Genomic DNA, 26,830 nt, shown 5'->3' on the forward strand with positions numbered 1-26,830 from the left:
CTTCCTTAACCACCAATAAAGGGAACAGTTAATGTGCTACAAAGCAAGAAAAATGGACTTTAGCATTCTTGGGACTTCCCACTGTGGTGCAGTAGAAATGTATATGACTAGTATTCGTGAGGATGAGGGTTCAATCCCTGGCCTTGCTCAGTGGGTTGGTGGCCCGTGTTGCCATGAGCTGTGGTGTAGGTCACAGATGCAGTTTGGATCCTGTGTTGCTGTGGCTGTGGCTGTCATATAGGCTGGCAGCTGTAGCTCCAATTCAACCCCTAGCATATGCCACAGGTGTGGCCCTAAAAAAGCCACCCTCCCCCCAAAAAATCAGAACATTTTTCTAATGGTCTTACCTTTATGTACAGTAGAGTTTCTCAACTTTGGCACATATGGGTTGGATGGCTCTTGGCTGTGGATGCTGTCCTGTGCGTTGTAGGATGTTTAGCACATCCCTGGGCTTTACCCACTAGAGGCCAGTTGTTTTCACTCCCTCCCCTGCCCCTGGCTTTAACAACCTCACAGATAGTCCTCCACAGTGGGGAACTGTAGACATACAGGAAGAAGGAACTAGCCTTTATAGTGTGCCCTTTGGGACTGGGCCTCAGGTCCAGCTTTTGAGGAGGCTACCAAACTAACTGGGGCTGACAATTCCTAAAACATACACTGTCAAACTCACAGGTTATCTGTTTTGTTTTATTTTATTTTATTTTATTCATCTGTTGATGCTACCGTTTCAGATAGCAGGTGGAATAATCGGCACTGTAGCTTTATATGGGGATATGATTTAATTTTAATTCTTGCTTCTCTTTTTTTTCTCGCCAATTTAGTCTTTCCATTTGCCAGTGACAGCAGAATGAAGTTTCATGGTTAATCTTAACTTCTTATATAATGATTGTTTTTTTTTCCTCCCCCTCCCCACTCCCCCCATTGTTTTTCAGCTCCCTCAGGCACAAAAGGTAAACTCTTTTTCATCACATCCAGTCATCCTCAGAACTCTGGACTCTTGCATGTCTCCATGGTTTTGTGCATTGGGCACTATTCATGACCAGTGAAATGGTTTTCCTCTTTGGACTTCAGGATCCTGACGTTGGCAGGAGCAGAAAGTTCAACAGACTTAGCTGTCCGCTATCCACTTGGCACATTAGTCCCACCAAAGAGCCCTGTGGTGGCCGGTGGTTTGAGGGGGAATCTATGCCCAACCATTTTGCTAAGAATTTTCAAATAATAGGTCACGAGTAAGTTTGGCACATTCCTTCGAACACAGCATTCCAAGTCTTCCCTGGGATACTTGCCTTGGGAGACAGATCCTATGAAAAATCAGTAAAACCTGGTAACCATGTTTAGTTTCTTGATTCTTAAGCCTGATCCCTGACACTCCTCCTGGGTTTCATTAATTAAAAAATCCACAGCTCCTTTGCTTGTCTCATTGCCTATACCACCTGGAGAGCTTGAGAGCAGAGTTCTCTATAATGGTCATACCCTTTCACTGGTCCTCATTATCTGTCTGAGACTGTCTGGTTCCACTGTCTTGAATGTACTCTGCCCAGAAAGATTCCATGTGGTTGCAGCGCTGGCTTTGCCGTATCATCCCCATGGCATGTCATTGTATCCTAAGGACAATTATGGCAGAAAACATACCCCATGATGCTTGCTGCATTGCTCCTCTATATTTCACAAACACAAGCAAGATGTCTAAAAGATACAGTAATTTCTGTGGCCCAGATGTGAGTTGGTTTCATTTCAAGAGTTGAGGTAGGGCGCCACCCCAAAATTAAACAGTACCTCCACAGCTCTCCAATTTGGAGCAAAGATAATTGGGTTTTTTTTTCTCACTAAGAGAGAGAGCACAACTGCTCTACAAAAGACAGTCTGTTCAGACCATATGGACAACCAGAGGCCTAGAAATCATTACACAATTACTCATATATATTTGAGATATTTAAACAAGGCGAGACATGCTAGTGTGTGACTTGGCTTGTGGTAATGTTTGATTACACTTCAGTACCATCACAAAAGGACTGAACACTTCATTAAAACTATTTGAGTAGAGCAACAGCTTCCAGGGTAAATATATGGTCAGAATTCCAGATTATCTGGAAGGCTCTGCATCTCTGATAGTTCATGCTTGCTTAATTGTTCACATTTGAAATTTTCTTTGTAAAGGGACTTAAACTCAGTGCTTAAAAATGGACTGTCCTCAACTTACTGGCATTTATTCGTCAAATTTCCACTGACCCATAGACAAAAGTATTCAGTTGTACAAGGTCCCTCATGAACTTGAGGTGCCATCAGCCATGGAATTTTAAAACAAACTTCAAAACAATCCAACAAAGAATATGGTAAGAACAAATGTTGCTGGGCCGTATGATTCTTCAATAGCACTTAGCTCACCACACTCTTTTCTTCTATCATCATATCTTGACTCACATCACATACCCTGCAAAGCGAGGCACATTATTTTGGTCCTAGAAAGTGAAGCACATTATTACGAGGAAGATGCTCCAGTGGGTTTTCCCATCTCCAAAAGATGTTAGACTGCCCACCAGACTTGTTCTGCTGCTTTAGATAACAAAGAATAGTTCTGTCTCTCCTTCCTCACTATGGCTACAGGTTTTCCACTTTCTATTAAAATAGAGAAAGATACTAACCTTAAACAGAAAATTAAAAGCCCTGTGATAAATAATTTCTACACTCTTTAGTTAGTTTCTGGGCAATTCAGCTCTTGGGAGAAGGACTTTGATTATAAACCTCAGGTATCCAAGGCTGGAAGATGAAGGAGGCTGAGGAGAGGCACAGTGCAGGTTGAAGGCATTCTCCCTCAGGACTACTTGTCTAAATTGTTGATGTATGAGGATCTCTGCCCCTCATGCTCCTTCCCTTCCCATCTCCAGTGTTACCAAAGGCTTTTGCTAGAAGGTTAAGGTTCTTTACAAGCATCAGTTCCTCTCAAATAGATTGTTTTGCTGCTTGACCAGCAAAAGAAGATGGCAGGTTCCATTCCAGTCTTTATCCACTTATGACGACAAGCAAGTCACAAGTGGATAAAGTGACTTATCATAAATATAATATGAACAAGGAAACAAGTCACTTAACCTCTAAATGTAATGTGAACAATATTTAGAAGTTAAGCGACTTGGTTAAGGCAAGTCACTTAACCTCTCTAGGGCTAGAGGTTCTTGTTTATTCAACAAAAACAAGCGACTAATTTCCCAGTTTTTATTCCTAAGAGTTATTTCTCTTACTTGGATCTAGCACAAAACCTCACATATGCTGAAGTGCACAAAATTTAGAGTTCCTGTTACCATTTTCTCAGCTTGGCCCCTGAGGCTCTAGAGCAGATCAGGGGGGCAGTCAGATGTGACGTGGTAGCCTGGGACCTGGACCTCCGTAGTGTTTTGTAGTCCTGACTCAAGCCTAATGAATAATCAGGAGATGACAAAAGAGCCCAGAAGGAATGTGGTGCTCCTCATGTTTCATTAAAAACTCTGTTCATCACCTGCCTCTACCTTCTATGTGGAGTCAGGAAGAAATGGATATTGGATCTGAAACCCAAACAAACCAAAGGCTTTCAGACACAATTGTTTTGAGAGATTTCTGTCCAATGATTTTGACATTACCCATAGATTTCACCCACCCATGGACACGATTGTAATGCACCCCATCCAAACCCAAGAGTTTGTTGTTCTAGGGGTAAAAAGGAGGTATCTCCAGCTGCTCTGTCTTTGGCTGGCTTTTCACATGAGGTCACGAGTGCATACATTGAACCATATGGTGTCTGCATTTGTGCTGTGTTTTTGTTGGAATCGCTCTTTGTATCATCTGCAACTGTTTTCTCTATAAATATTTTAAATAGTTATGTCTCTGTAAACATGCTTATTTTAATCTCTTGGCTGATCTACAACTAAAAGTGTCCCATTTGAGTATCCCTCTTAAGTGTAGCAGTCATTAATAATTGTTGTCTCTAAGTTATAATTTTCATGATTCTAATATTTTGAGGGTCTTCTAAAACTTCTCTTCCATCCCTTATGGCTATTTTCTAGAACAATTGTTTACAAAAAAAAATGCGTTTCATTTTGTTTTTTCCTGTGATTATTAAGCATCTCTGAGGTAATTTCTAGATTCTATAAATTCAAATCCTTGGTGAAAAATTGAGGTAGTACTAACTGGTGGTACACTTAAATATTTTCACCAATAAATATTTTCACTAGATATATAGGCAGGGTCCTAAAGTCTTGGTTAAAAAAACATGTAGCAATATAGACATGTCTTCAAGCTATCACAAATCTGTTCTTTTTCATGGAAACTGAACCACTTTATTCATTTAATTGATTGTTCTTAAGTTCAAGAAAAAGAAGTCCAAATGTAAGAAAGGTTTGCCTTTTTTCCTTACATGATAATTCTACACTTCTACAAAAATACATCGAAGATTCCACTTTATAGTAATAGAATTGCTCAAAGCCGTTTGTAAATCTATATTCAGTAATGCCCCAAATAGTCCAGTTTTGAAATTGTATATTCATCAAAGTAGGTTCTGTCTATAGGAACTAAACGTCAGTTTTTCACTGTGTGATTCATCTAATCACTGTAGCATGGAGCCTTAAATACTTAAATGCAAAAATGCTCTTTGAGGAATTCCAAATTTGGTTGTTTATGTAGTTAACTTTTCCACACAGGGGTATTCCCCTCTCCTTCATCTTGTGCTGCCTTCATACAGCTTTAGAGTTTGTCAGTGACAATGTCTTAAAATTTTTGAAGGTACTCCATGTCTTGCCTGGCACTATATTAGTTAATATCATCCTGCAGATTCTAAGCAGGCATAGGCATTTTTCTCAAAACCATAGTTAAAGAAAACCACATCTCTAATCCTGTTTGGAACAGCAATTGATGGATTCAGGGCTGCACAGTATGGCAAACCGATCCCTGTTTAATAGCCAGACCATGTGTTTTGTTTCCTGTTAGGAATAGCTTAACTTGCCTTCTTGAACAAACACAGCAGGGTTTGAGATCTGTTGTTCTTTGCCTGCTGTGATATTCTGTGCTGCTTAACTTGTATGAGGGCTCAGGAGTGCATAAATTAGCTTCTTAAATGAGGGTCAATTTTTGGTTTTTCTTTTAGGATGGAACTGTTTTATTAATTCCCTCCTCCCCTAAGTGTAAATGGGATCCTGAATACATTTGCATTTTCTTTGTTTCCTTGTTCGCATTATATTTAGGAGGAAAAAATAGAAGTCCTTTATCTAAAGACTCATTCTTTCCTTCCCCCTTTTCTTTTATTTAATCTTCTTTTCTTTCTTTCTTTCTCTCTTTCTTTCTCTCTCTCTTTCTTTCTTTTCTTTTCTTTTCTTTCTTTCTTTCTCTTTCTTTCTCTTCTTTGCTTTTTCTTTCCCTTTTCTTTCTCTTTTTCTTTCTTTCTCTCTGTCTCTCTCTCTCCTTCTGCTTTCCTTCCTTCCTCTTTTTTCTTTCTTTTGTCTTGTTCTTTAGATACAAACTCATGCAAGTAGAATTTGGCCAGCTCTTATCTCACTCTAATCAGATTTCAGCAATTGTGGGGCATCATTTATCATTCCTTGCCTCATTTAACATCTATAGTTGAAAATGTTGAATTAACTGTCATTGAAAATAGAAAATTGAAAGTTTGCAAAGCTGCTGTTTTCAAAAACTGTAGGTCTAGTGATTTTAGTGTTTCATTACAGTTATATAACCAGCTAAATCGATGCAAATGAAGTGCAAAATGGAGAGGTGATAACTCTTTATGTTTGGTTCTGTTTTATGACTCAATTTGCTTTTACCTTGACTTGCTTTGTGTGTAAACTGTTATATCTTGTTTTGATAACCTGGTTTTCCTCCTCATCATTTACTGTTTTATAGGAATGCATACAGGCATCTTTTATATACATTCCCAATCTGGGGCTATTAAGATTGACTATCCTCAGTATGGGAAGGATGATAGCAGTATGATGGGCTATGGCTTAAATTAGTAAATCTATTTCATAAATAAGGCAAAGGGAAATAGAAACTAGAACAAGTTCAGTCACTTCAGCTTCCCCCATGGCCAGCATGATGGATTCTGTGGAAATCTGAGTTACAACATATTGCTCAACCATAGTAATGATCACAGAGCAGACATTCTGTTCTTTGTGGTAGCTCTGTAGGAGTACATCTGTGGCATTTTAGACAAGCTGCAAAGAAAGGAGGTGAACTTTGTAAGGTTCACAGCTCAGTTAGTCTTGGCCAACCCCTTTCTCATTGGCCCTGTTCACCTGTGTCTTTCAGATAACAAATACATGAATGCAAGACCCTCAGTTTCAAAGTGCATGACCTCCTGATGGCAGACAGGTGCATCAGCAGAACAGTGCATAAGGGCTCTGGCTGAAACCCCATGTGGGCTAGTGGGGACCACAGAGCTCTGTTTTGAAAGCAGGATGCTATTTGCACTTCTTATTTAAGAATTATTGCTAATTTAAAATAACCTCATAATATGTGTCTACCTATATACTTGGGAAAATGTTCAGGTTGTACCTATTTTCATATATATTTGAACTTCTGTAGCATTTATATACTATTTTATAATAAGGAATAGAGCAAGGTGACAACAGAGATTTGATTTCATTATGAAAAACTAAAAGGATTTTGTTTTTGTTTTTCAGCTTTTACACTATTGAGCATGAAAATTGATAAAAAGTCTTAAGAAAACATTGCTTAGTGCATATTGAGAACTTTCACACTTGCATGCTATGACCCAATAATCCTCTTTTGGACAATCTAGCCTAAATTGATCAGTGACTTGCAGTTTCATTTATAATGAGGAAAAGAAGTGCCAAAATACCTAGCAATAGGACCATGGCTGCCAAAGTTACAGGAGTTCCAAAAGATAGAAATTTAGGAAGATGATAAAATTGTGGGTCAAAAGGAGATTTAAAAATATAAGAAAATAAATTACTTTAAAATTCTAATATAGCATTTTATGTATATTGTGCTCCTATTTGTGTGTGTGTGTGTGTGTGTAAACAGAAATATACAGACATGTACAAAAAATACTGGGAAAAAGAAATGCATGGACATGTTTAATAGTGAATATTCCGTTGTGGTAGGTGAAATGTATTTACTTTGTTTTATTTTTAATACATTTCTGTATTTTTCAAACCTTATACAATAAGCACATATTTTTATAAGATATTGCTTATAATAATAATGAACTAAATGCATACTTATAAATACATTAAATGAAATAAACTAACAAGGGTTAGTCTAACAATTTTCTCCCGAACCCAGCTCTCGCCATACATACACAAAAAGTGGGAAACTCAAATTCAGATGTGAAAACACACACATTGACACTTGGTAGAGACAGCTGTAATCAAAAGCTTGATGATTTTTACATAGCAGGTTGTCTTGCATGGGATAAATCTAAAAAGTAACTTGTTTATCAATAATCTTTATTTCCTACCAGAAAGAGAGGTCATTTTTGACCTTTAGTCCAAGGCAACCTTGATCTGAGTCCGGGAAATCATGGAAATGGTAGTCGTGTGGTTAAGCACTGGACATCACCTACCTGCCCCTCAGTTGAAGATGTTGCTGTCTTCCTCACACCTCAGTGTTGGGCTGGATGGAAGAAAGGGCTACCAGGGCTTAAAAATGGGAAAAATGGAGCTGGTGAGAATGGCATTCACTCAGGTTGCCCTACGGAGAATGCTGTTACTGCACTGTCCAGTCCTTTGTGGTGCTTGTTTGACAGAATCGGGCTATTTTACTCTTACAGCAGAGATAGGAAAGTTCGGTAGTTATGAAGACCAATTTCATGGTGGACTGGAGTAGAGGTAAAACCCAGCCTTGCAAGCTCTCCATTGAAACCTTGGGCCCGGGACCCTGAGCTTTGGTTTCCTCATTGTCATATGGGGTTCAAACCTCTCCCTCCAGGACTTTCTTGAGGCTCACATGAGCAGCACAGGCCAGGGCCCACCCACACTGACAGCTTAACTCAAGGTGGCATTGGCTGTGGCAGCAGCTTTAATACTGCTGATCATGCAAGTCCATTATACCTGGTTTAATAGAGACAGATTTGATACAAATAAAGCAGAAATGGTTTTGAAACACTGATGTAAACTGGTGTTCTTAAAAAAAAATGACTAGATACTTATAAGATTAAAAACCAAGAATTAATTTTAAAATCTTTTTTTTACTAGAATCATTTTTTTAATTTTTTTATTTCCCCAATGAATTTTTATTTTTTTTCTATTGTATAGCATGGTGACCCAGTTACACATACATGTATACATTCTTTTTTCTCACAGTATCATGATCATAAATCTCTAACATATCAATGCATTCTAGTCCCAGACTTACTTTAGAAATGTAAAGCCTTCTTCCAAAAAATTTTCATTTATTTAAGCATGTGAATGTCTTCTACTATTTATTTACTTACTTATTTCTCTTTTTAGGGCTGCACCTGTGACATATGGAAGTTCCCAGGTTAGGGATCATATCGGAGCTCTTGCTACTGGCCTATGTCACAGCCATAGCAACAGCAACACAGGATCCAAGCTGCATCTGAAACCAGTGCTGCAGCTTGTGGCAACACGGGATCCTTAACCTGCTGAGTGAGACCAGGGATCAGACTTGCATCTTCGTGGATACTAGTTGGGTTCTTAACCCTCTGAGCCACAACAGGAACTCTTATCTATTATTTAATTAAATCTAGCACAACTGTAAAGTATGACTCTCGTGAGGTGTTAAAGCAATACAAACTCATAACATTGCTAAAACAAAGTGCCCTTTTCAAAGTCAAAGAAACATCTGAATGAAAACAGTGGGATTTTAAAGCTTCTTATAAATTGTTCTTATAGTCCCTCCCCCCCCAGGAAATTTATATGCCCTTCTTCCCTCTATATAGAAAGGAAGGCAGAGGATAGAGAAAATTTTTCTCCAAAAATCCAATAAATAAAGATACTGTGGCACTAATATCAGCATAACCCATGTTAAGCCTGGGACAGTCTTGAAGAAGGATACCTGGTGTTCTGATTTCCTTGCTTCTAGATGCAATTCTGTAGGTCGTATTTATTGATCCTCATGTGGTACTGAACTCAAAGGACTGGATTGCTATTTTGAGGTCTTCTCTGTATTTATTGCTAGGTTTAGAACAGCTATATCCATCAGTTGACATTCTAGATGTGTTTCCTGCAAAAGCAGTGTATGAATTTGCACTTTATTAGTGAAAACCCTGGGAAAGAGTATCATTTAGAGGATAGCTGGATTGAATAGCTTAACGAAGTAAAGAGGTAGCATCCTAGAATGTGTGACCTTGAGCCAGAAAAAGTTTTTTCCTGATTGTGTTACTATGTTTCCATTAATGCAAAGAAGAAAGGAATAGAAAGAGAACACTCAATGAACACCATTTCAACACAGGACTAAGCAAAATCAAGACAATTCAGTGACTAATTTGGAAACCAAATTTATGTCAAAATATAAGTCTAAGTCAGATTTATCTATACCAAATCAATGGCAAATCATCATCAGTGATTTTAGTCTGACTATATAGGTCCCAGAAGAGATTTCCCGAGTGGCAGATGTCCTAAGTAAATGCCACGAGTTACTCAAGAGAAAACACACACTTCTTCTATATACTCCTAGGCATAGCCTTTCATTTCTTGACTTTTGTTTTTTGTTTTTTGTTTTTTGCCTCTTACTAGGTCCGCTCCCACAGCACATGGAGGTTCCTAGGCCAGGGGTCTAATCGGAGCTGTAGCCACCGGCCTACGCCACAGCCACAGCAACGCCAGATCCAAGCTGCGTCTGCAACCTACATCACAGCTCATGGCAACACTGGATCCTTAACCCACTGAGCAAGGCCACGGATCGAACCTGCAACCTCATGGTTCCTAGTCAGATTTGTTAACCACTGAGCCATGACGGGAACTCCAAAGTTTTTTCTTTGTTTTTTTTTGTCTTTTCTTTCTTAACTTTTCTGTCATATTTTTTATATAAACAGTTCTAATTTTCACCAACAGAATTTGCTTACCTATATTATTTCTGCACATTCAAATCAGAAAATTGGTCATATTAATGAAGCAAGTGTCTTTTAAATTTTTCATACTCAAGTCACATATTTGTTGGTCTGATCATAGCTCAGCTACCTGATTCTTTTTTCCAGTTACATAATTCACAGATCAGACATCAATTAGTGGATATATATTCATTAGAAACCCAAATGTAGCCCGGGTCCATGAGAACTGGAGAGATGGCTCGGCGCAAGCTTCTAGACATCTGATGCCAAAGGATTCAACTGAAATGACCCTCTGGGGTAAACTGGAACAGTTGTGCAATTATGTACAGCAACACTACTAAGAAGTCCAAAAACAGAAAGTTAGATGTTTATCCCTTCAAATTAACTGGAAGGATTTTGGACAACCCAGCCTAGTTTCATGAGGTAGAAAAATGTCAGGCGAAGGACTAATGCCATGGTATGGACTTTCTTTTTCCAGAGATGACTCATGGAATTGAACCACTTGCTGAATCATGACCCCTTTGTGCTTGGATTGAACCCATCCATGTTTGCCCAGGCCTGGGACACATTAGATGATTTGGCTGGGTGCTTCCGAGCCATCTGTCCTTTCTTTCCTGACCTCCTTTCTCTCCAACAATTTCCTTCCCAATGTGCATCCTTCCCAACCTTCTTTAATATTTGAAATTACAATTACCACCACCACAACTGCTTTCTAAAGCATATTATCTATATCATGGGATAAAAGAGAAATGTTTTTCGGAGTTCCCTTTGTGACTCAGCAGTTAACAAACCCGACTAAGATCCATGAGGATGTGGGTTCAATCCCTGGCCTTGCTCAGTGGGTTAAGGATCCGGTGTTGCCATGAGCTGTGGTGTAGGTCACAGATGTGGCTGGGATCTGACATTGCTGTGGCTGTAGTGAAGGCTGGCAGCTGTAGCTCTGATTCAGCTCCTAGCCTGGGAACTTCCATATGCTGTGAGTGCGAACCTAAAAAGCAAGGAAAAAAAAAAGAAGAAGAAGAAATATTTTTCTATTTTGTACATATAATTTGAATGCAAAGACGGATGAAGTTCAACTGTGGTAAAGCATCGGTTGTATTTCAAAGAAGCATATAGCTGTGTTTCCCTGCCCTAGAATGGTCTTCATGAGATCAGTCACATTTGTTGGATGTGTTAGGCACTATACTGGATGCTTTACACTTACAGCTTGATTTAATCTTCCCCAAAACTCTTGGAATTTTTCTTATCTTAGAGATGCTCTGCTTGGTTGCTTCTTTTACTGCACTCCAAGATCCTTAAGGCAAAGCATGACATTCATCTTTATACCCCCAAATCAGGAAACTGGGGGCAGAATGATTTGAACGGGACCCCTGCTGTCAGATGGGCCAGGGCTCAACTCCCCACACTGCTGCCTTTTGTGACCTAGAGCAAGGTACTTTGCCCCTTTGTCTTTAATCGATTTGTTTGCAAGATAGATATAAGTTTAAGGTTATGTATATGTTAAATGCTTACAGCAATGTTTGGTAATAGCAAAACATATTTGGAAATAGAATATGGCTGTGTGGTGGATAGATAGAAGGAAGAATGGATGAGTGGAAGCTTGGATAAATACAAATGACTCAACAATTTTGAGTAACCTGTCCTGGGATAATTCAGGCCTGTTTGCTTCTATAGCTCATTTCTCATCTCTGTGCTGCTTGAAATGATAGTGTTCAGCTAAACTTTACTTCAAGGCCTTTTCCTTTACCTCTATGACATCATGAACATTCTGCCCCTGTCAGCAGCAGCAGCAGCAGCACATAGGTACCAACCTCCCAGACAGCTGTTACAGTCTAAGTTTGACCGCATTAGCTCAGATGAGATGCACAAAGAAAAATACTAAGAGAAGGAGCCAAGAGCAAGTTGAGAGCGCACTACATAAAATGGACAGTGCCAGCCCCGGGGTCTAATTTGGACTCTAGTACCAATTCTCTGTGACTTCTTTTCCTCTCTGGGCCTCATTTATAAAGTAATTAAAAGTATGGGCTTAGAATACACTCATTCAAGGATCATTTGCTGAGCACTTGTTATGTACCAGGCTCTATACTAAATGTTGTGGATAAAAAGAGGAACCATTCCTAGCTTTGCCCTTGGAGTTCATAGGCTGTCCAGAATTCTCAGCATTTCTTCCAGTCAGTGTTCAGTGACTTTGCTGTATTGATAGTTTGCACAAATTTGGTCCTAGATTGTATCTTAGGTTGTAGAATAAATATGATTATCTTTGTAGTGAAGTTTGAGAACATCTGGTTTCCATTTCCACTTTGTTAGGGAAGGTTTTATGGAGGAAGCGGCATTTCAGGGTATCTTTAAACAAGGGGAAGGTTTTGTCCCAGGACCCTGAAACCCCCGATTGTTGGCTATGTTTTCAGGCACCTATTTGGGAGACATTTAAACCACATTTGTGAAAATATAAATCTTAAGCCACAATGGGGGGTCATCTTTGTGTCATAACTCATAGTGAATATTGGCAAGAATCTAGTGCCCCATGACACTTCCCAGTGTCCTTATTTTGGGGCATTCCTGAAAAAAGCCTGTTGTACGCTAATAAATGAAGCAGTTCCTTAGGTCAGCTTTCAGATATGTTACTATTCTCTCGTCTATGGGTTTGCTTATACGTGTGTCCCTGGTCAAAGACAGCATCCTCCCTCTGTCTGGATGTTTACTCATAAAGTGTATTCCCTGCTTAATGACTTAGATCTTTGAAACACTTGGTGAGGGTAGTGGGGGTGGGGAAACAACATAAAAAATTTCCTGAATAATAACAACTTTATTAGAAGAAAGTTACTTTTAGATTCTCATACAGATATTCCAACATTATTTAGTATTGTCATTCACAAAATTGTCTTCAAGTTGTTAAAAAGAGAAAGAATAAACAAATTCAACAATTTAGTTCATACAAGATGCAGTTATAAGTTCAAGAGGGAAATCTGTTTACTTTTATGTTTAGACAACCTAAAATACAGTGAATCTCATAAGAATTCAGGATCTCCAAATCTCAGATGCAAATAAGAATGAGTCAGTAAGAAAAGGAGAAGTCTTGGCTAAAAAGCAAAGTGTCATTTATGTAACGTTCTCAAGAACTGAGTGATGACACTTTATCAAGACAATCAAATGTAAAGCAAGGGGGGGATGTTACTTGGAAGGTTTACTTATTCTTCTTTTTTATTCTCCACTACTCTGTTAATGCCCTAAATTATTTAGGATTCAAACATCTTGCAAAAATATTGAAAAATGCCGGTGAAAATGGCAATCTAAACAATGGTTGGTGTTCTTAATTTGTCTAAAAAGCAGTTCATCTGGGTAGTATCATGAAAGACAGGTAATTCGTATTGTTTACACTGAAAGAATCAGTTCTTCAATTAAAAATAATGCCTGGAGTTCCCATCGTGGCTCAGCGGTTAATGAACCTTACTAGTATCCATGAAGACATGGGTTCGATCCTTGGCCTCACTCGGTGGGTTGGGGATCCAGCATTGCCTTGAGCTGTGGTGTAGGTCACAGACATGGCTTGGATCCTGCATTGCTGTGGCTATGGTGTAGGCCAGCAGCTACAACTCTGATTCAACCCCTGGCCTGGAAATCTCCATATGCTCTGAGTGCAGCCCTAAAAAGACAAAATAATAATAATAATAATAGTAATAATAATAATCATAATAATGCCTGCTTTTTCTAAATCTCTTGTTACAAAGAACATCCAAAATACTGATAATCAAATATAAAAACTTTTTCTCATAGCATTTTCATGTCAAAGTGTTACCATGGTTTGTTTAAAGGAATGTTTTGGTCTTTATGCAAAAAGAGATTTTAAAAATAAGATAATCGTTATTTATTTATTCAATTTTAAGGCATTACTATTCATTGCAAGCATATGCTGCTGGGTGATTTTATTTCTACTGTGTTTTCTGTAAGCGAGAGTTTTTCAGAATGTCCTTATTAAATTTTTCAACAGAAAAGAGATGAATTGAAAACATTACTTGGGAGTTCCTTCTGTGGTGCAGCAGGTTAAGAATCTGACTGCAGTGGCTCAGGTTGCTGCAGGGGGGCAGGTTTGATTCCAAGCCTGGCACAGTGGGTTGCTATAACTGCTACTCAGATTCAGTCCCTGACCTTGGAACTTCCATATGCAGCAGGAATGTGGAAGCAAAAAAACAAAAAAATCCAAAAAACTTAGGAGTTCCTGCTTTGGCGCCATGATATCGGTGGTATCACTGCAGCACCAGGACGCAGGTTTGATCCCTATCCAGGCACAGTGGGTTTAAGGGTTAAAGTGCCTTGCTTCAACTGTGGCTCAGATCTGATCCCTGGCTCAGCAACTCCATATACTGTGGGGCAACACCTGTCCCCCCAAAAAATACACACACATATACATACACTTGACCAGTAGCCATTTACAAATCTGTTGGTTTTATCACAGAAGCAAGCTATTCTTGCTTTCCCTTCTTATTTCAAAATGACTTATTAGAATATTGAGTAAATGAATTTTTAAATGTGCCTATGTGCATAAAGCCTTTCTTCTTAAAATTACTGTTGAAATAGCCAACAAATTTTATGATTACCGCTAATAGCTATGGCAATCTAAATAGCATGAGAGTAAAATTGGCAGCCAGAGACAGGTTATGATAACATTAGCCAAACAGGCAGTGTTGATACTGAGCTCTCTTTTCAGACATAAAATGCACCAATAGGATTTAGTTTCCATGTTTCAGTGAGTTTCACCTGTGTTCTTCCTCTGAAGAGGGTCTATGTGTGTCTCCACAGAAAACGTCCTTCTGCATATACCCAGTACAAAAAGTTAAGACAGATCATTGACTATGTTTCTTACTAGATTCTTGCCCTGATATTCTGTCCAATATTGAAGATGAGAGGTGTTGTGATGGTAGGAGTGGGAGATTTGGGGAAGAGGAATTAGACAGGCTTTGAAAAGGAGTAGGTATAGAGGACTTTTTTGGACTGTGAAAGGAGAGAAGGTCCAGGGATCTTTTCTGTTGCAGGAGGTTGGGGTGGGGTCCTTTACATGCTCACATACTTTGCTCATGTCTTCTTTTCCAGATTTATGTTCCCTTGCTATTCTCCTTGGTACTCTCACCAACTAATTTGTACAGAGTGTTATTCTGATGACTTTCTACTATCCAGCTCTCCCCTCACCATAGGGTGTGAAAGCTGGAGAACATGGGTGCCATCTGTTCCCATCCTGTTCCCATTGCCCCTCATTATATGCTGCCCAGAGAATGGCCCTTGGGGAGTCCCACGTCATTGGTAAACTTGAGCTTATGTAGAGAGGAGAGAATGCCAGGAAGTTGGCTTCCCTTCTGTTAAAGCTGTGTTTGAAAAAGTGGGTGTGGAAGAACCCCTCTTTTCATGCACGCACCCATATCAGATCCTGAACACCTTAAAGAATTAATGGTTCTTCTTTCAAAATATTTTATCTGATATTTAAAGATATACACAGCTGCGTCTTTCTTAGTACTATTCCTTTCCTGCGAAGGCAAAGGTTATTGACAGAACAAATAGTTAATATCTCCTCTATTTGTTTCAATCCCATGGGAAACTAAGTGACATTGGTTACAATTTAAATACATTTTTTTGTTGGTAAATCCCATAATCTAGAAATGGTTTATCTCCCAGGACCTTGTGCCTGCAATTCACCCTGACTGACACTAGATGGTGGCAGTGTCTTTTCTTGGAGTGCAAGTTAGTGTTTCTCCTAGGCGTTGGAAGGAAGACACAAAAGAAATGTAACTGTGTACTCATGAGTTACATAGACATATATAAAATATTTACATATGATGTTATAAATTAATATGGTATACTCTTAACATAGTCAGTATGCTGAGCAACATTAATAAGAAAAGTAAAACATACATAGGTAGAGTGAAGTAGAGGAGAAGTGTATCTGTAAAGAGTTAGTGAGTTGGACTTTGTTCTTGGCTCAGAGCCAGTCTCTTCCAAAGTTGAGTTCCCTGTTTGTGCACAACCTTCTCTTTGAGCCCAAGCCTCAAGGGCTGAGCAGATCTGGCAGGAGGCTCTGCTGAAAACCACCTGGCAGCCCTCAAATGGGTTGCCAAGCCTGCTGCCCTTAACTCTCTCAGATGCCTTCTCAGGGCCAGGAGTCCTGCTTGCCTCCTTTCTCTGGGGCTTGGCATTCACCCCCAGGGGCTTCCAGCTGTAGAAGAAACAGAGGGTTCTGCCACTGGCCCGGGCAAGCTTCCTCTGAATGGAGATGTGAAAGAAGGCAACATAACATATGTTCCTCAAAGGTGGAGGCTGCCCAAGTAGGGCTATAGCCATAGGTGGTCACAGTCTGCAGAGGCACCGGCAGTGCTTAACAGCCTGTCTTCCTTCCTATCCTCTTTCCCCGCTGGTTCTTCCAGCTCTCTTCTGATGCAGCCCAAAGTCGACTCTGCTTCTGTAACTTCTCACTCAGGTTCTTTTCTCAAAGCAGCCAAATTTTTATTCATTATGAAGGCTTTACACAGAATCCTAATGACAGTAGGTTTTGTTTTGCTTCATTTTTTTTTTAAACCGTTGTAAAGAATTGTTATTTCTCCAAATTCAGTATTTAGGTACTTTGGGGGTACCATTTTCCCTTTGGCCTTTCTCGCCTCAAAAATATCTCCTCTCTGCGGGTCATATATGGCACTTGGAACCACGCAGTGGGTATCTAGAACTATTGAATCATGTGTGACCAACATTGACACCTGTGTGAGTCAAGACACTTCCATTCTTAGAGTCACAAATCCAATCCATGTTCATTTGGGCAAAGAAAAAAAAAAAAAAAAAACATATTGTTTCAGCTAACCCAGTAGAAGAAAGCAGGGATGGAGCTGACCTTAGGAGTGAAGACCCCCCCCTCTCCTTTTCTCCCTCTCTCTTGCTACCTGCCTCTCCCTCTGATTTCCCCTTTCTCCCCCACCCCCCAATCTCTCCTCATCTCTCTGGCTTGACTTTATTTTCTCAGTTGCTTCTCTGGGAGAAGGGGACATGGCTGTCAAGCTTACATTCCTATAACCACACACAAAGAAGAGTTTTTCCTATTTGCTCCAGATGGGAAAAGAAGGAAAAATCCCCAAATAGCCTATTATGAATCCCAATCAGTGTGTGTGTGTTGGTTGATGCAGCCTGAGTTGGATGCTTAGCCAGCCACATGTGCAGGATGGGAGAGATTAGCTGCCATGAAAATTTTATGGATGGGAGGGGTGAAGAGGATTTCCCCAAAGGAAGGGGGTTAATATTTGCAAAAGAAGGAAAAGAAAGGTGCTGAAAATTTTTTCAGAAAGGTCTCCCCTGCATTGTTCCATTTATAAATACACTTAAGTATAAAGTAAGTGATAAGACTGCTGTGTGGCAGGAACTCATTCCTAGTATTGTTAAACTGGTTTTCAGAAAGCTTCTGAATTCATCCTATAAATCCTGAAAGGTATCAGTAAATGCTGGACAGTTTTACTTTAGTCCAGGCGGGTCCTGAAGAAAATGGTCTCTCTGCTCACATAGTGACGGCCAGTGTGCCCACCTCGATACCTCGTTAGCCTTTCTATCCCCCTGGGGGATGTGAGGTTCCTTGGGGAATAAGACCTGTATCTTATTCCTGGTTGCCTTCCCAGCACAGGGCATGGAACTTGGCACATAGCTGGTGCTCAGGAATGTTTATCAAGGGAATTGATGAATAATAATGACTAGACCTGCCTCAAAATTGATAGACCGCAAATCTGGTGCTGTTATCCTATCTGGGGCCACACCCTAGAGCTGCCTGCATTGCTGACTAGTGCCATTGGTGGGAAACTAATCAAGCCTTAGGAGGAGAGGCCTGGCATCCCGGCATGTACCTCGCACATGAATCCAAATTGCATATTCATATGAGCCCACATGCATGATTAACTTGGGAAGCTGACAGGAAGCAGTCAATCTGTTGAGCAAGTTTGTGTTTTATAAACCAGATGTTCAGTATTATTATTCATCATTTCCTTTGATACCAGAATGGTCTCCATTATGTAGCATAGGAAATGAAGGATATGGAATAATATACACTTATTATACAACAGAACACCACAACCAAGCATTTCAGAGCCCTGTTCAAAGCCTGGGCAAGTGCAATTGAATGGCAGTTCATTTTAGGATTCCCACTTGGACTTAAGTTAATGGGATTTTGCCCAGATGGACCATGGTGACCCCCCTCTCCCACTCCTACCCTTGGAAAATGAATGTTGACTCTATGTCTGCATTTTTCTTGGAAGCCACATTATGAGTCATAGGCATTGCTCTTGCCTCAGTGGCTGCTGTAGGTTAGAAGGCCACAGAAATGCAGGGACCCCATAGTGTGGTGTGGGGACAGAGGGTGTCTGGTTGTGGTTAGCTGCATAACTCCTGCTTGGTGGTCTTAAAAAAAAAAAAAACCCTTTTGCCACCAGCTGGCTATTTGCTACAGCAGGAATACAGAATACCTTTCAATCATAAAGTGCTTTCCCTGGAAATTAACTTTCAATTAAAGTTCCTTCTCCACAAAGTGTTTAAGATTCGCAGAACCCAGACCTAGCAGTGAGTGGGAAAGATGGAGCTGGTGGGTGCAGAAGGGCGCCTTCATGTTGTGCAGGCAATATTTCCTGAATGGGCTACATCAGAAGACCACAGGTCAGGGTTCTGGCCAAGCCAGTCCAAATCTGGGCCAGAACTGTTTTTGGACGAGGAGCACGTGAGCTCATAGCAATGGCTAGACGGAATTCACTATGTTTCCTTTGTTTACCTGTGGCCGGTTACAAATGAGTGGTTTCTGTACAAATACAATATATGTATTTTTTAATTTTAGGTAATGATGCAGTAATTACATTTGGAATCACCCCTGAGTGAAGTTGATACTATATTCTGGTTTAATATTTGGAAGTTAGTTTCTTGTATTTGCGCCAGGACAATTACCAGTGATTTATAACTGATTTTTACTGTTTTCAGGGAAAAAAGCTTCATTTCTCATTATTGTCAATGGTATGTTTTGATTTCACCCATGATACATGTTGGCATTGCTGAAAATTTCAATCTGAGTTGCAAAACGGAAATTGCCAAGGATTATGGATCAGTTCAAATCAGTTTTCTTTGTAGCGTTAAGGATTAATCAAGGAGTCAGAATATGGGAAGATTTCTGATTCTCAGGGGAATGTTTATCTTGGGTTGGTTCTGCCTTTGAAAATGGCCTTGCATACCCCTGATGTTGGCAATAGTACACCTTAAGTATTTTTAGCAAGATGTTGGAACCATGGTTCGACAAACTTATACACCGGTTGGCTTGGTTCCTGGCAGTGGTCAACATCATCTCATATTATTTGGTTATTAATATTATGAAAAAGCAAGTTTGTTTATTTATATTAATACCAAAATTAGGCTTCCCCAAATAACAGATCTCATGTCTACAATGTGTATTACTCAGGGTTCTCCAAAGAAAGAGAACCATAGGAGAGATATGTGTGTGTGTGTGTGTGTGTGTGTGTGTGTGTGTGTGTATGTATATATCTTATATATAGGATATATATGTTATAAATACATACTTATGTATTACATAGCAAAAAAATACATATATATGTATATGTCAAGAGAGAAAGAGAAATTTTTTTAAGCAATTGCTTTACATTAGTGTAGGGGCTGACACATCCAAAATCCATAGGGCAGGTGGGCAGGCTGGGAATTGTAGCAAGATTGGATTTTGCAGTCATGAGTCTGAAGGCAGTCTGGAGGCAGAACTCCTTTTTCCTTGGGCAACTGTTTTGTTTTTGTTTTTGTTTTTGTTTTTTCTTTCAAGGTCTTGAACTGATTGATTAGATAAACATACAGAGATCATGGAGAGTAAATCTGGGTCCTTGTTGCTTTAGGCTATAAGGGTGATTCCAGAGCAGGGCTTTCTAGTGTTGTAGTAGAACGAACTCCCCCAGATGGTTGCTGCCAGCATCTCCAGCTGGAAGAGAGTCCCACTTGTCTCCTGCCTCTCCAGGAAATTCTCCAAGGTCAACAAGTAGGTCTGACCTAGGCTTCTTTTAAACCACTGCCTCTGTGCTGGGACTTGGAGAGTGTGAGAGCAGAGTCTTTAAGAGAAGAATATCCATGTCCTCTAGCCCTATGGCTCCCCTAAACATAAGCCTCGCTGGTTTTCAAAGCCAGATGTTCAGGAGTCTTGTTTTCCCAGTGTAGGAACCCCTGACCAGAGGAGCCTGATAAAGGGACTCAGCGTCCTCACTCCTTGGGGAGAACCTCTGTGATCGTGGTATCCTTCTGTTTGTAGGTTGCTGACCTGGAGGTATGAATCTCCACTCTACCATGTCTCTATCCCTCCTATCCGTCTTATTGTGGTTCCTTCTTAATGTCCGTAGTGGTGGAAAACCTTTTCCTCTAGCTTTCAGGTTGTTCTCATTGATAGCTGCTCTGCAAGTAGTTGTAATTTTGGTGTGTCCTTGAGAGGAGGTGAGTTTGGGGTCTTCCTACTGCATCACTTTGGCCATTTCTAAAGCCAACTGGTTTAAATGTTTACCACAGGAGTTCCTATTGTGGCATAGCGAAAACAAATCTGACTAGGAACCATGAGGTCTCAGGTTCAATCCCTGGCCTCACTCAGTGGGTTCAGGATCTGGCGTTGTCATGAGCTGTGGTGTAGGTCACAGCCGTGGCTTGGATCATGCATTGCTGTGGCTGTGATGTAGGTCGGCAGCTACAGCTCTGATTAGACCCCTAGCCTGGGAACCTCTAATGCTGCGGATGCAGCTCTAAAAAGACAAAAGAAAAAAAATTAAAAAAAAAATGTTTACCACATCTAAAAAAATGCATTCACAACAACAACCAGACTGGTGTTTGATCAAACAACTGACACCGTTGCCTAGCTAAGTTGCCACCGAAAATTAACCATCACATCATGAATTCCCAGTCCTTGAGGGATCATGAGATTCTCGTGTTGTCTTGATTGTCATAGAGGAATATAGGCCCATCTTGATATAGCAGTAATACTAATAAAAACATGAACTCCTCTATCCCTGTTAGTTTTCCCAACTCTTATTAGCTTCTCTTTAGTGATCACCATTATTGATGGTAGAAAGGATTGTGCTATAACAGTGCTTCTTGAATTTTAATGTGCTTACTAATTATTCAGATAAATATTTGGATTCAGAGGACCTGAAGTGGACTTGAGATTGTTCACTTCTCGGGCCCTCAGGTGCTGGAGGTGCTGCCTTTCTGTGTACCACATGACAGGTATGGAGGCCTTGTGGCTCAGATAATCTACTGGAAGAATAAGACTGTTATAAGACTGAGTGAGTTTAATGACTTTTCTCAGGAGGCCAGCCAGTCATGGGGACCTCAGATCCTAGATTTTAGAATCTTCTCTTTATTTATCTTTCTATGGAATTAAAGGTATGGAGAAGTGCCCAAACATCAGAAAACACTCTAGACTTAAGATAGTGGATTGTCATTCACAGATTGCTTCCTTTAAGCTTAAATTGACTGTGAAGCCAAAAAGTAAACTTCTCCCACCAGACTTGCCAGTTTGGGTCCCTATCCGCATCACCACATGCCTTGATCTCACTCAAGACTCTGCTGCTTGCTAGCCATGTGACCTTGAAAGCAAGGAAGGGAAACTAGCATCTTTTGAGCACCTCCAGATGCTAGGTACCACATTGGGAAGTTTCACAGTTTATCTTTTGGCAGCAGTGCTGGGGAATAATTGGCATTATTTCGTATGAGGACATGGAGGCTAAATGATGTAGTTAATAAAAAGTCAAAGCTGAGAATTAGGAGTTCCCTGGTGGCCTAGTGGGTTAAGGATCCAGCATTGTCATTGCTGTGGTGTGGATTTGATCCTAGACCTGGGAATTTCCAAATGTTGCGGGTACAGCCAAAAAAAAAAAAAAAAAAAAAGAAAGCTGAGAATTAGAACTAGGTTGTCTCAGACCAAAGCCTGTTATGATCCAGGACTCTGTTTCCCCATTTGTTAATGCGGAGTAGGGGCAGAGCAAGGGTTCTTGCCTTTCTCCTAGCCCTGTCAGAGACAGATGCCATGGTGGGTCTCACCGCACTTGTATACAGTTCTATTAGTTACAGGAGCGTATTATGTGCCAAATTTCAAGGGTTATTCTTCTGAGGTTAATGTTCAGCTTCTTACCAGTGATTTAAAGAGAAAGCAATAAAGTTATTTTTTTAACTTTGTTTTTATTTTGTTTTTTGTTTTTTGTTTTTTCATCTGAGACCGACATGCGAAGATATGTATAAGTTCAAAAAGGCCTTGACTCAGCTACGTTGGGAGAGTAAATGCTTCCAGATTCCATTGTTTCAAGCAGGGGCAACTCATAAAACTCCTTATGCTCATGCTTTCTGATCCTCAATTTCCAGATTAAGGAGAAGCATTAATATTGCACATATTGAACATAAAAGTCTGCAAAGTAAAATAGTAAAATCAATCTGTAGTAATAAAATGAAATGAATCACTGAGATCCAAACAAGGCTTTGGATCTGTTTACTGAATGCAGTAAACAGATCAGCTAGAAGGACTGATGGCAACTGACGTTATTTTCCCTGCTGGGAGGGAGAGCTGGGATCCTCATCTGCAAATCAGGGTCGGCAGGTGTTGCACTCCTTCCTGTGCAAGAAAAGCTTGATTGGGTACTGGTCCACTCCCAGTAGCCCCTAGTCGGGAGAGGATGAGATGGCCCAAGGGTACGGCCTCCAGCCCTGTTTTTCCCAGATCATTCTCAGGTAACCGGCTTTTCTCTCTCCATCCAGCTTGCCGATGATCAGGGCCCAGTCCTGATGACCACGGTCGCTATGCCTGTGTTTAGTAAGCAGAACGAAACTGTGAGTACAGTAGCTGGATTTGCGGCTTGACGCTAGGAGGGGTGTTGACTCAGACCCCTCTGACTCAAACTCTGGTGATCTTTGTTGTTTAAGGATGGAGGATATATAACTTTTCTTCACTTTCAATCCTGCTGTTAGAATCATGAAATCAAAAACAGAAGAGAGGGGAGTTCCCTGATAGCCTAGAGGGTTAAGAACACGGCATTGTTGCTGCTATGGCATGGGTTCAGTCCCTCACCAGGGAACTTCTGCATGCTGTGGCACAGCCAAAACGCCAAAACAAAAAAACAAAAAACAAAAAAAGAAAGAAAAGGAAAAACAAGTAGAAGAGATGAATTCAAGCAAGCATCATTTTACTGTATGCAGTACTTTTCCAAAATTTAAGTGTTTAAATGAGCAGAGGAGAGAAACCCCCCAGATAAATTCTTTACTGTGGGGGCATGACCTCTCTATGATTTATGGATACAAGCCTTGAATTAGCCCCCAGGGCTATGGCAACAGAGTGCCACTAACAGGGTGGATTATGACAATAGGCATGTATTCTCACAGTTCCAGAGGCTAGAAGTCCAAAATCAAGGAGTTGATTCTAGGGAAGACCCCTTTCCTTACCTCTTCCAATGGCCCCAGATGTTTCTTGGTTTGTGGCAGCATGACTCCTATCTCTGCTTCTTCTTCTCATGGCCTCTCCTTGTCTCTCTGCCCTCTCTTCTTCTTATAAAGACACCAGTCATTGGATATAAGCCCCATCCTACATGCAGGATGATTTCACCTCGAGACCCTGAAGTGATTACATCTGCAAAGACCCTATTTCCAAATAAGAACACAGCCTAAGTTTCTAGCCGGCTGCACTCTAATTGAGGGGAAACCATGGAGAGTAGCAATGTGTATCTTATTCTGGAAGGCCTTTTCTGACATCAGAAAGTTTCAGCACATCCCATTGACCTTGGGACCTGGAACCCTGGAGGCCCATTCTTTCACCTTAGTCCTTGACTCCAACTTTCTGCCAAAAAAAAAATGTTAGGGTTATTGCATCTTTCTCTGGCTTTTTAGTCTCTCTCTCCTGGGCACCAGATGGCAGTGTAAATTGAGAAATTAGTTAACATACTAAGTGTTTCCTGTAAAAAGTTTCCATAAAAGAAACTGTTTAATCATCCCAAGTCCTTAGCATTTTCACATTCTTAATTTTCAGTGGAGAGAAGAAAATGGTTCTTAGGGTGTCTTGGTATGGGTATGTGTTGAGGGTGAAAATATGTGATGTTTAGCCTGAGAAGCTACCATTCTTGCCCAGGAATATTTTGGGTAGGAGTAGGGGATAAAAGAGGGTCCTTCTTGGAGATCCAGTTAATCTTCCATTTCTCTCAGTTTGGAGAAGGCACCAGACAGTGATCTATGGTTTGTGGCTTCTCACACGATTCTATTTCTTCTACCAAACTAGCACACTTATTATGGTTTAATGTTTCTTCTCAACAGAGATCAAAAGGCATTCTTCTGGGTGTGGTCGGCACAGATGTCCCAGTGAAAGAACTTCTGAAGACCATCCCCAAATACAAGGTAACACATTACATAATTAATGTGCAAGACGGTTTCACAACCTGCCAGAGTGCCAAGGAAAACACAAGTAAGGAAGCCCTTCTACTCTCTTTCTAGAGGGCTATTTTTTGGTTTTGGTTTTGAGCTTTTTGGTGGAATAATAACAGTGCAGACAGATCTGAGTAGGTTTACACGTGCCTACCCAGGTTCGTGTGTGTCTTTGGAAATCTACAAGTCCATGCCGGTCTATATGTGTCCTCCACCTCGATGGTCCTCTAAGCCAGTCTTGATTCACTCCAGTCTGAGAACCCTTTAACATCTGTTACTTCTTAGCAGGAACCCAGTGAGGTACAAGGAAAAGTGGTCTCTGAATCTATTGAATGAATATTCACTTTATCTTGGAAGGTGATGGGGTATAATTAATATCCCTTTCCTAATGCCAAATTAAACCTATTGTACTAAGGGAATTTTAAGTTTGTTTTAAATTCTGGGGTTAGTTGAGAAGGTGGAGTAGGTAACTTTGGAACAAAGAGATCAAGGCAGGACTTGGTAGGCCACTGCCTTGGGAGTTTGGAACAACATGGAAAAAGAACACTAGATGGAAAGGGCTCAGAAAAGGGCTGGGCAGGGGTGGATATGCTGGAACCCAGCTCTGCATGTGAGGCCAGTCCTGCCTGGGCAGAGAGGGCAGTCATGTTTCACCCTTTACCTGGCTGTGTTCCCAGCACTACTCTGGTTTATTTAGTGCTTCCACATGTGGGGGGACGGAGGGGCTCTCATGGGTCATCCAGTGCTACCCTCAGCCAGGCCTAACCCTGTTTCCATGAGAACAAGCATCCCGAGCCCCACACGGCCTCCTTAGCATGCTTTGGGTTGGGTTTGTTCTGTCTGGGGGCAAGCAGGCACACACAGACTGATGGAATACACTGCCACCTAAGCTGGGTATAGGGGTTGGCAAGTCACTATGAAGGGCGCGTGGTGGCAGTAGCCATTTTGGGATCCATAGGTATGACATTAATTTATGTTCTTTGGCTGATATGCCTAAATAAGCACTTTAGTGAAATTAGAGCAATGAACATGTCAGGAGCCTGGTTTGCACCAAAGTCTGGTTCATACTCTACTTCCTTTAGAGCAGCATTGTCCCAACTTCATCCTTTTGTTCCCACCATCACAACACATTGTCTTGTCTTTGTACCACTTGCATAGTTATTGAACACATCTTTCTCTTAATTCTCTCTTCTAACCTCAGCCTGAACAATCACATGTGAAGTCTTTTTTTTTTTTTTTTTTTTTTTTTTTTTTTGTCTTTTGGCCATTTCTTGGGCCGCTCCTGTGGCATATGGAGGTTCCCAGGCTAGGGGTCTAATTGGAGCTGTTGCTGCCAGCCTACGCCAGAGCCACAGCAACGCGGCATCCGAGCAGCATCTGTGATGTACACCACAGTTCACAGCAATGCCGGATCATTAACCCACTGATCAAGGCCAGGGATCGAACCCGCAATCTCATGGTTCCTAGTTGGATTCGTTAATCACTGCGCCACGATGGAACTCCACATGTGAGGTCTTAAGCTGAGATATGGTCAGTATATTTTTCTGATACACAGGTTAGCCAGGGGAGTGACATGACCAAGTTTCCCTTTAAAAAAGATGGCCCAGAGAGTCCTGGAACCCCATACAGAAAACTCTTACCTGTTCCCTAGTGCGGGTTCCCCAGAAAAGCAAACCAAGAGGTGGGAAGAGGAGGGTCCTCTCAAGCCACATCCTAGCCCTGTAGAACTGCCCAAGAGTCATTTCTGTGTGTGCATGCATGGGAGTGCAAGAGGGGCAGAGAACAGCCCCTGCTTCTGGTTCTAGGAGGATTTCATGGACCGACATAGTTCTCCTAACTGCACAAGGGTTGAAACCACACTGTCTCCTCTTCCTGCAGCACCAAGTGGACCAGCTCATCCATCTCCACCTTTGGCCCCCTCATAGACTGATGAGGGTTCCCTTTGCCCCCATCTGAAGGGAAGCAAGCTTCTTTGGGCCGGGTATCTGAGATTCTTGACTAGCTGGCAGGGCCCTCTCTTTTATCATTTCTTTCCCTGATGTGCTTAGCCTCCTTGGCAGGAGGAAGGCATTGATTAGTACTCTAGAGGAACATATATCTGGGATCCCACTCCATCTCCAAGGAGCTGGGTAGGGACAAGTCTTTCAAATCCTTAGTTCCTCTTCTGTCTAATGGCAATAACAACAGCACCTGCTCATGGACATGCATGAAAAAAATTGACCACTGTCATCATTCAGGAGCAATGATAACACAGTGGTCAAGAGAATGGGTATGACCCCTGTCCCCTGGGACCTGCAGCCCTCTTCCACAGAGAGCTATTGATACCTTTCCCATCCCAGATTCAGGCACCTTTGGTTTCACATCCATGGATGCTCTGCTAATCTAGATGCCCAACAGAATGATGGT

At 41.0% G+C, this 26,830-nt stretch overlaps 1 protein-coding gene across 26 annotated transcripts in view; it reads left to right on the top strand.

Annotated features, from left to right (window-relative positions):
• CACNA2D3 (calcium voltage-gated channel auxiliary subunit alpha2delta 3) overlaps positions 1–26,830 on the top strand; it is a 924,345-nt gene that overhangs the window by 549,088 nt on the left and 348,427 nt on the right. For 20 of the 26 annotated variants that reach the window (XR_014823278.1, XR_014823274.1, XR_014823285.1 and 17 more), the window contains exons 14-15: positions 22,775–22,846; positions 24,317–24,397. Coding sequence is in view for 3 of the 26 variants with exons in the window: in XM_084988629.1 (XP_084844755.1) it covers positions 22,775–22,846; positions 24,317–24,397 (153 nt within the window). In the remaining 23 variants the exon portion in view is untranslated. Of the gene's footprint in view, positions 1–932; positions 951–22,774; positions 22,847–24,316; positions 24,398–26,830 lie in introns of all 26 variants that reach the window. The other 6 variants (XR_014823270.1, XR_014823269.1, XR_014823271.1 and 3 more) reach the window with 1 other exon arrangement.

This window comes from Sus scrofa, chromosome 13 (assembly GCF_054392235.1).
Source record: "Sus scrofa isolate SSC_HxYL_T2T_F1_AM1 chromosome 13, Sscrofa_HxYL_maternal_Yorkshire_Landrace_v2.0, whole genome shotgun sequence".
Taxonomy (NCBI): domain Eukaryota; kingdom Metazoa; phylum Chordata; class Mammalia; order Artiodactyla; family Suidae; genus Sus; species Sus scrofa.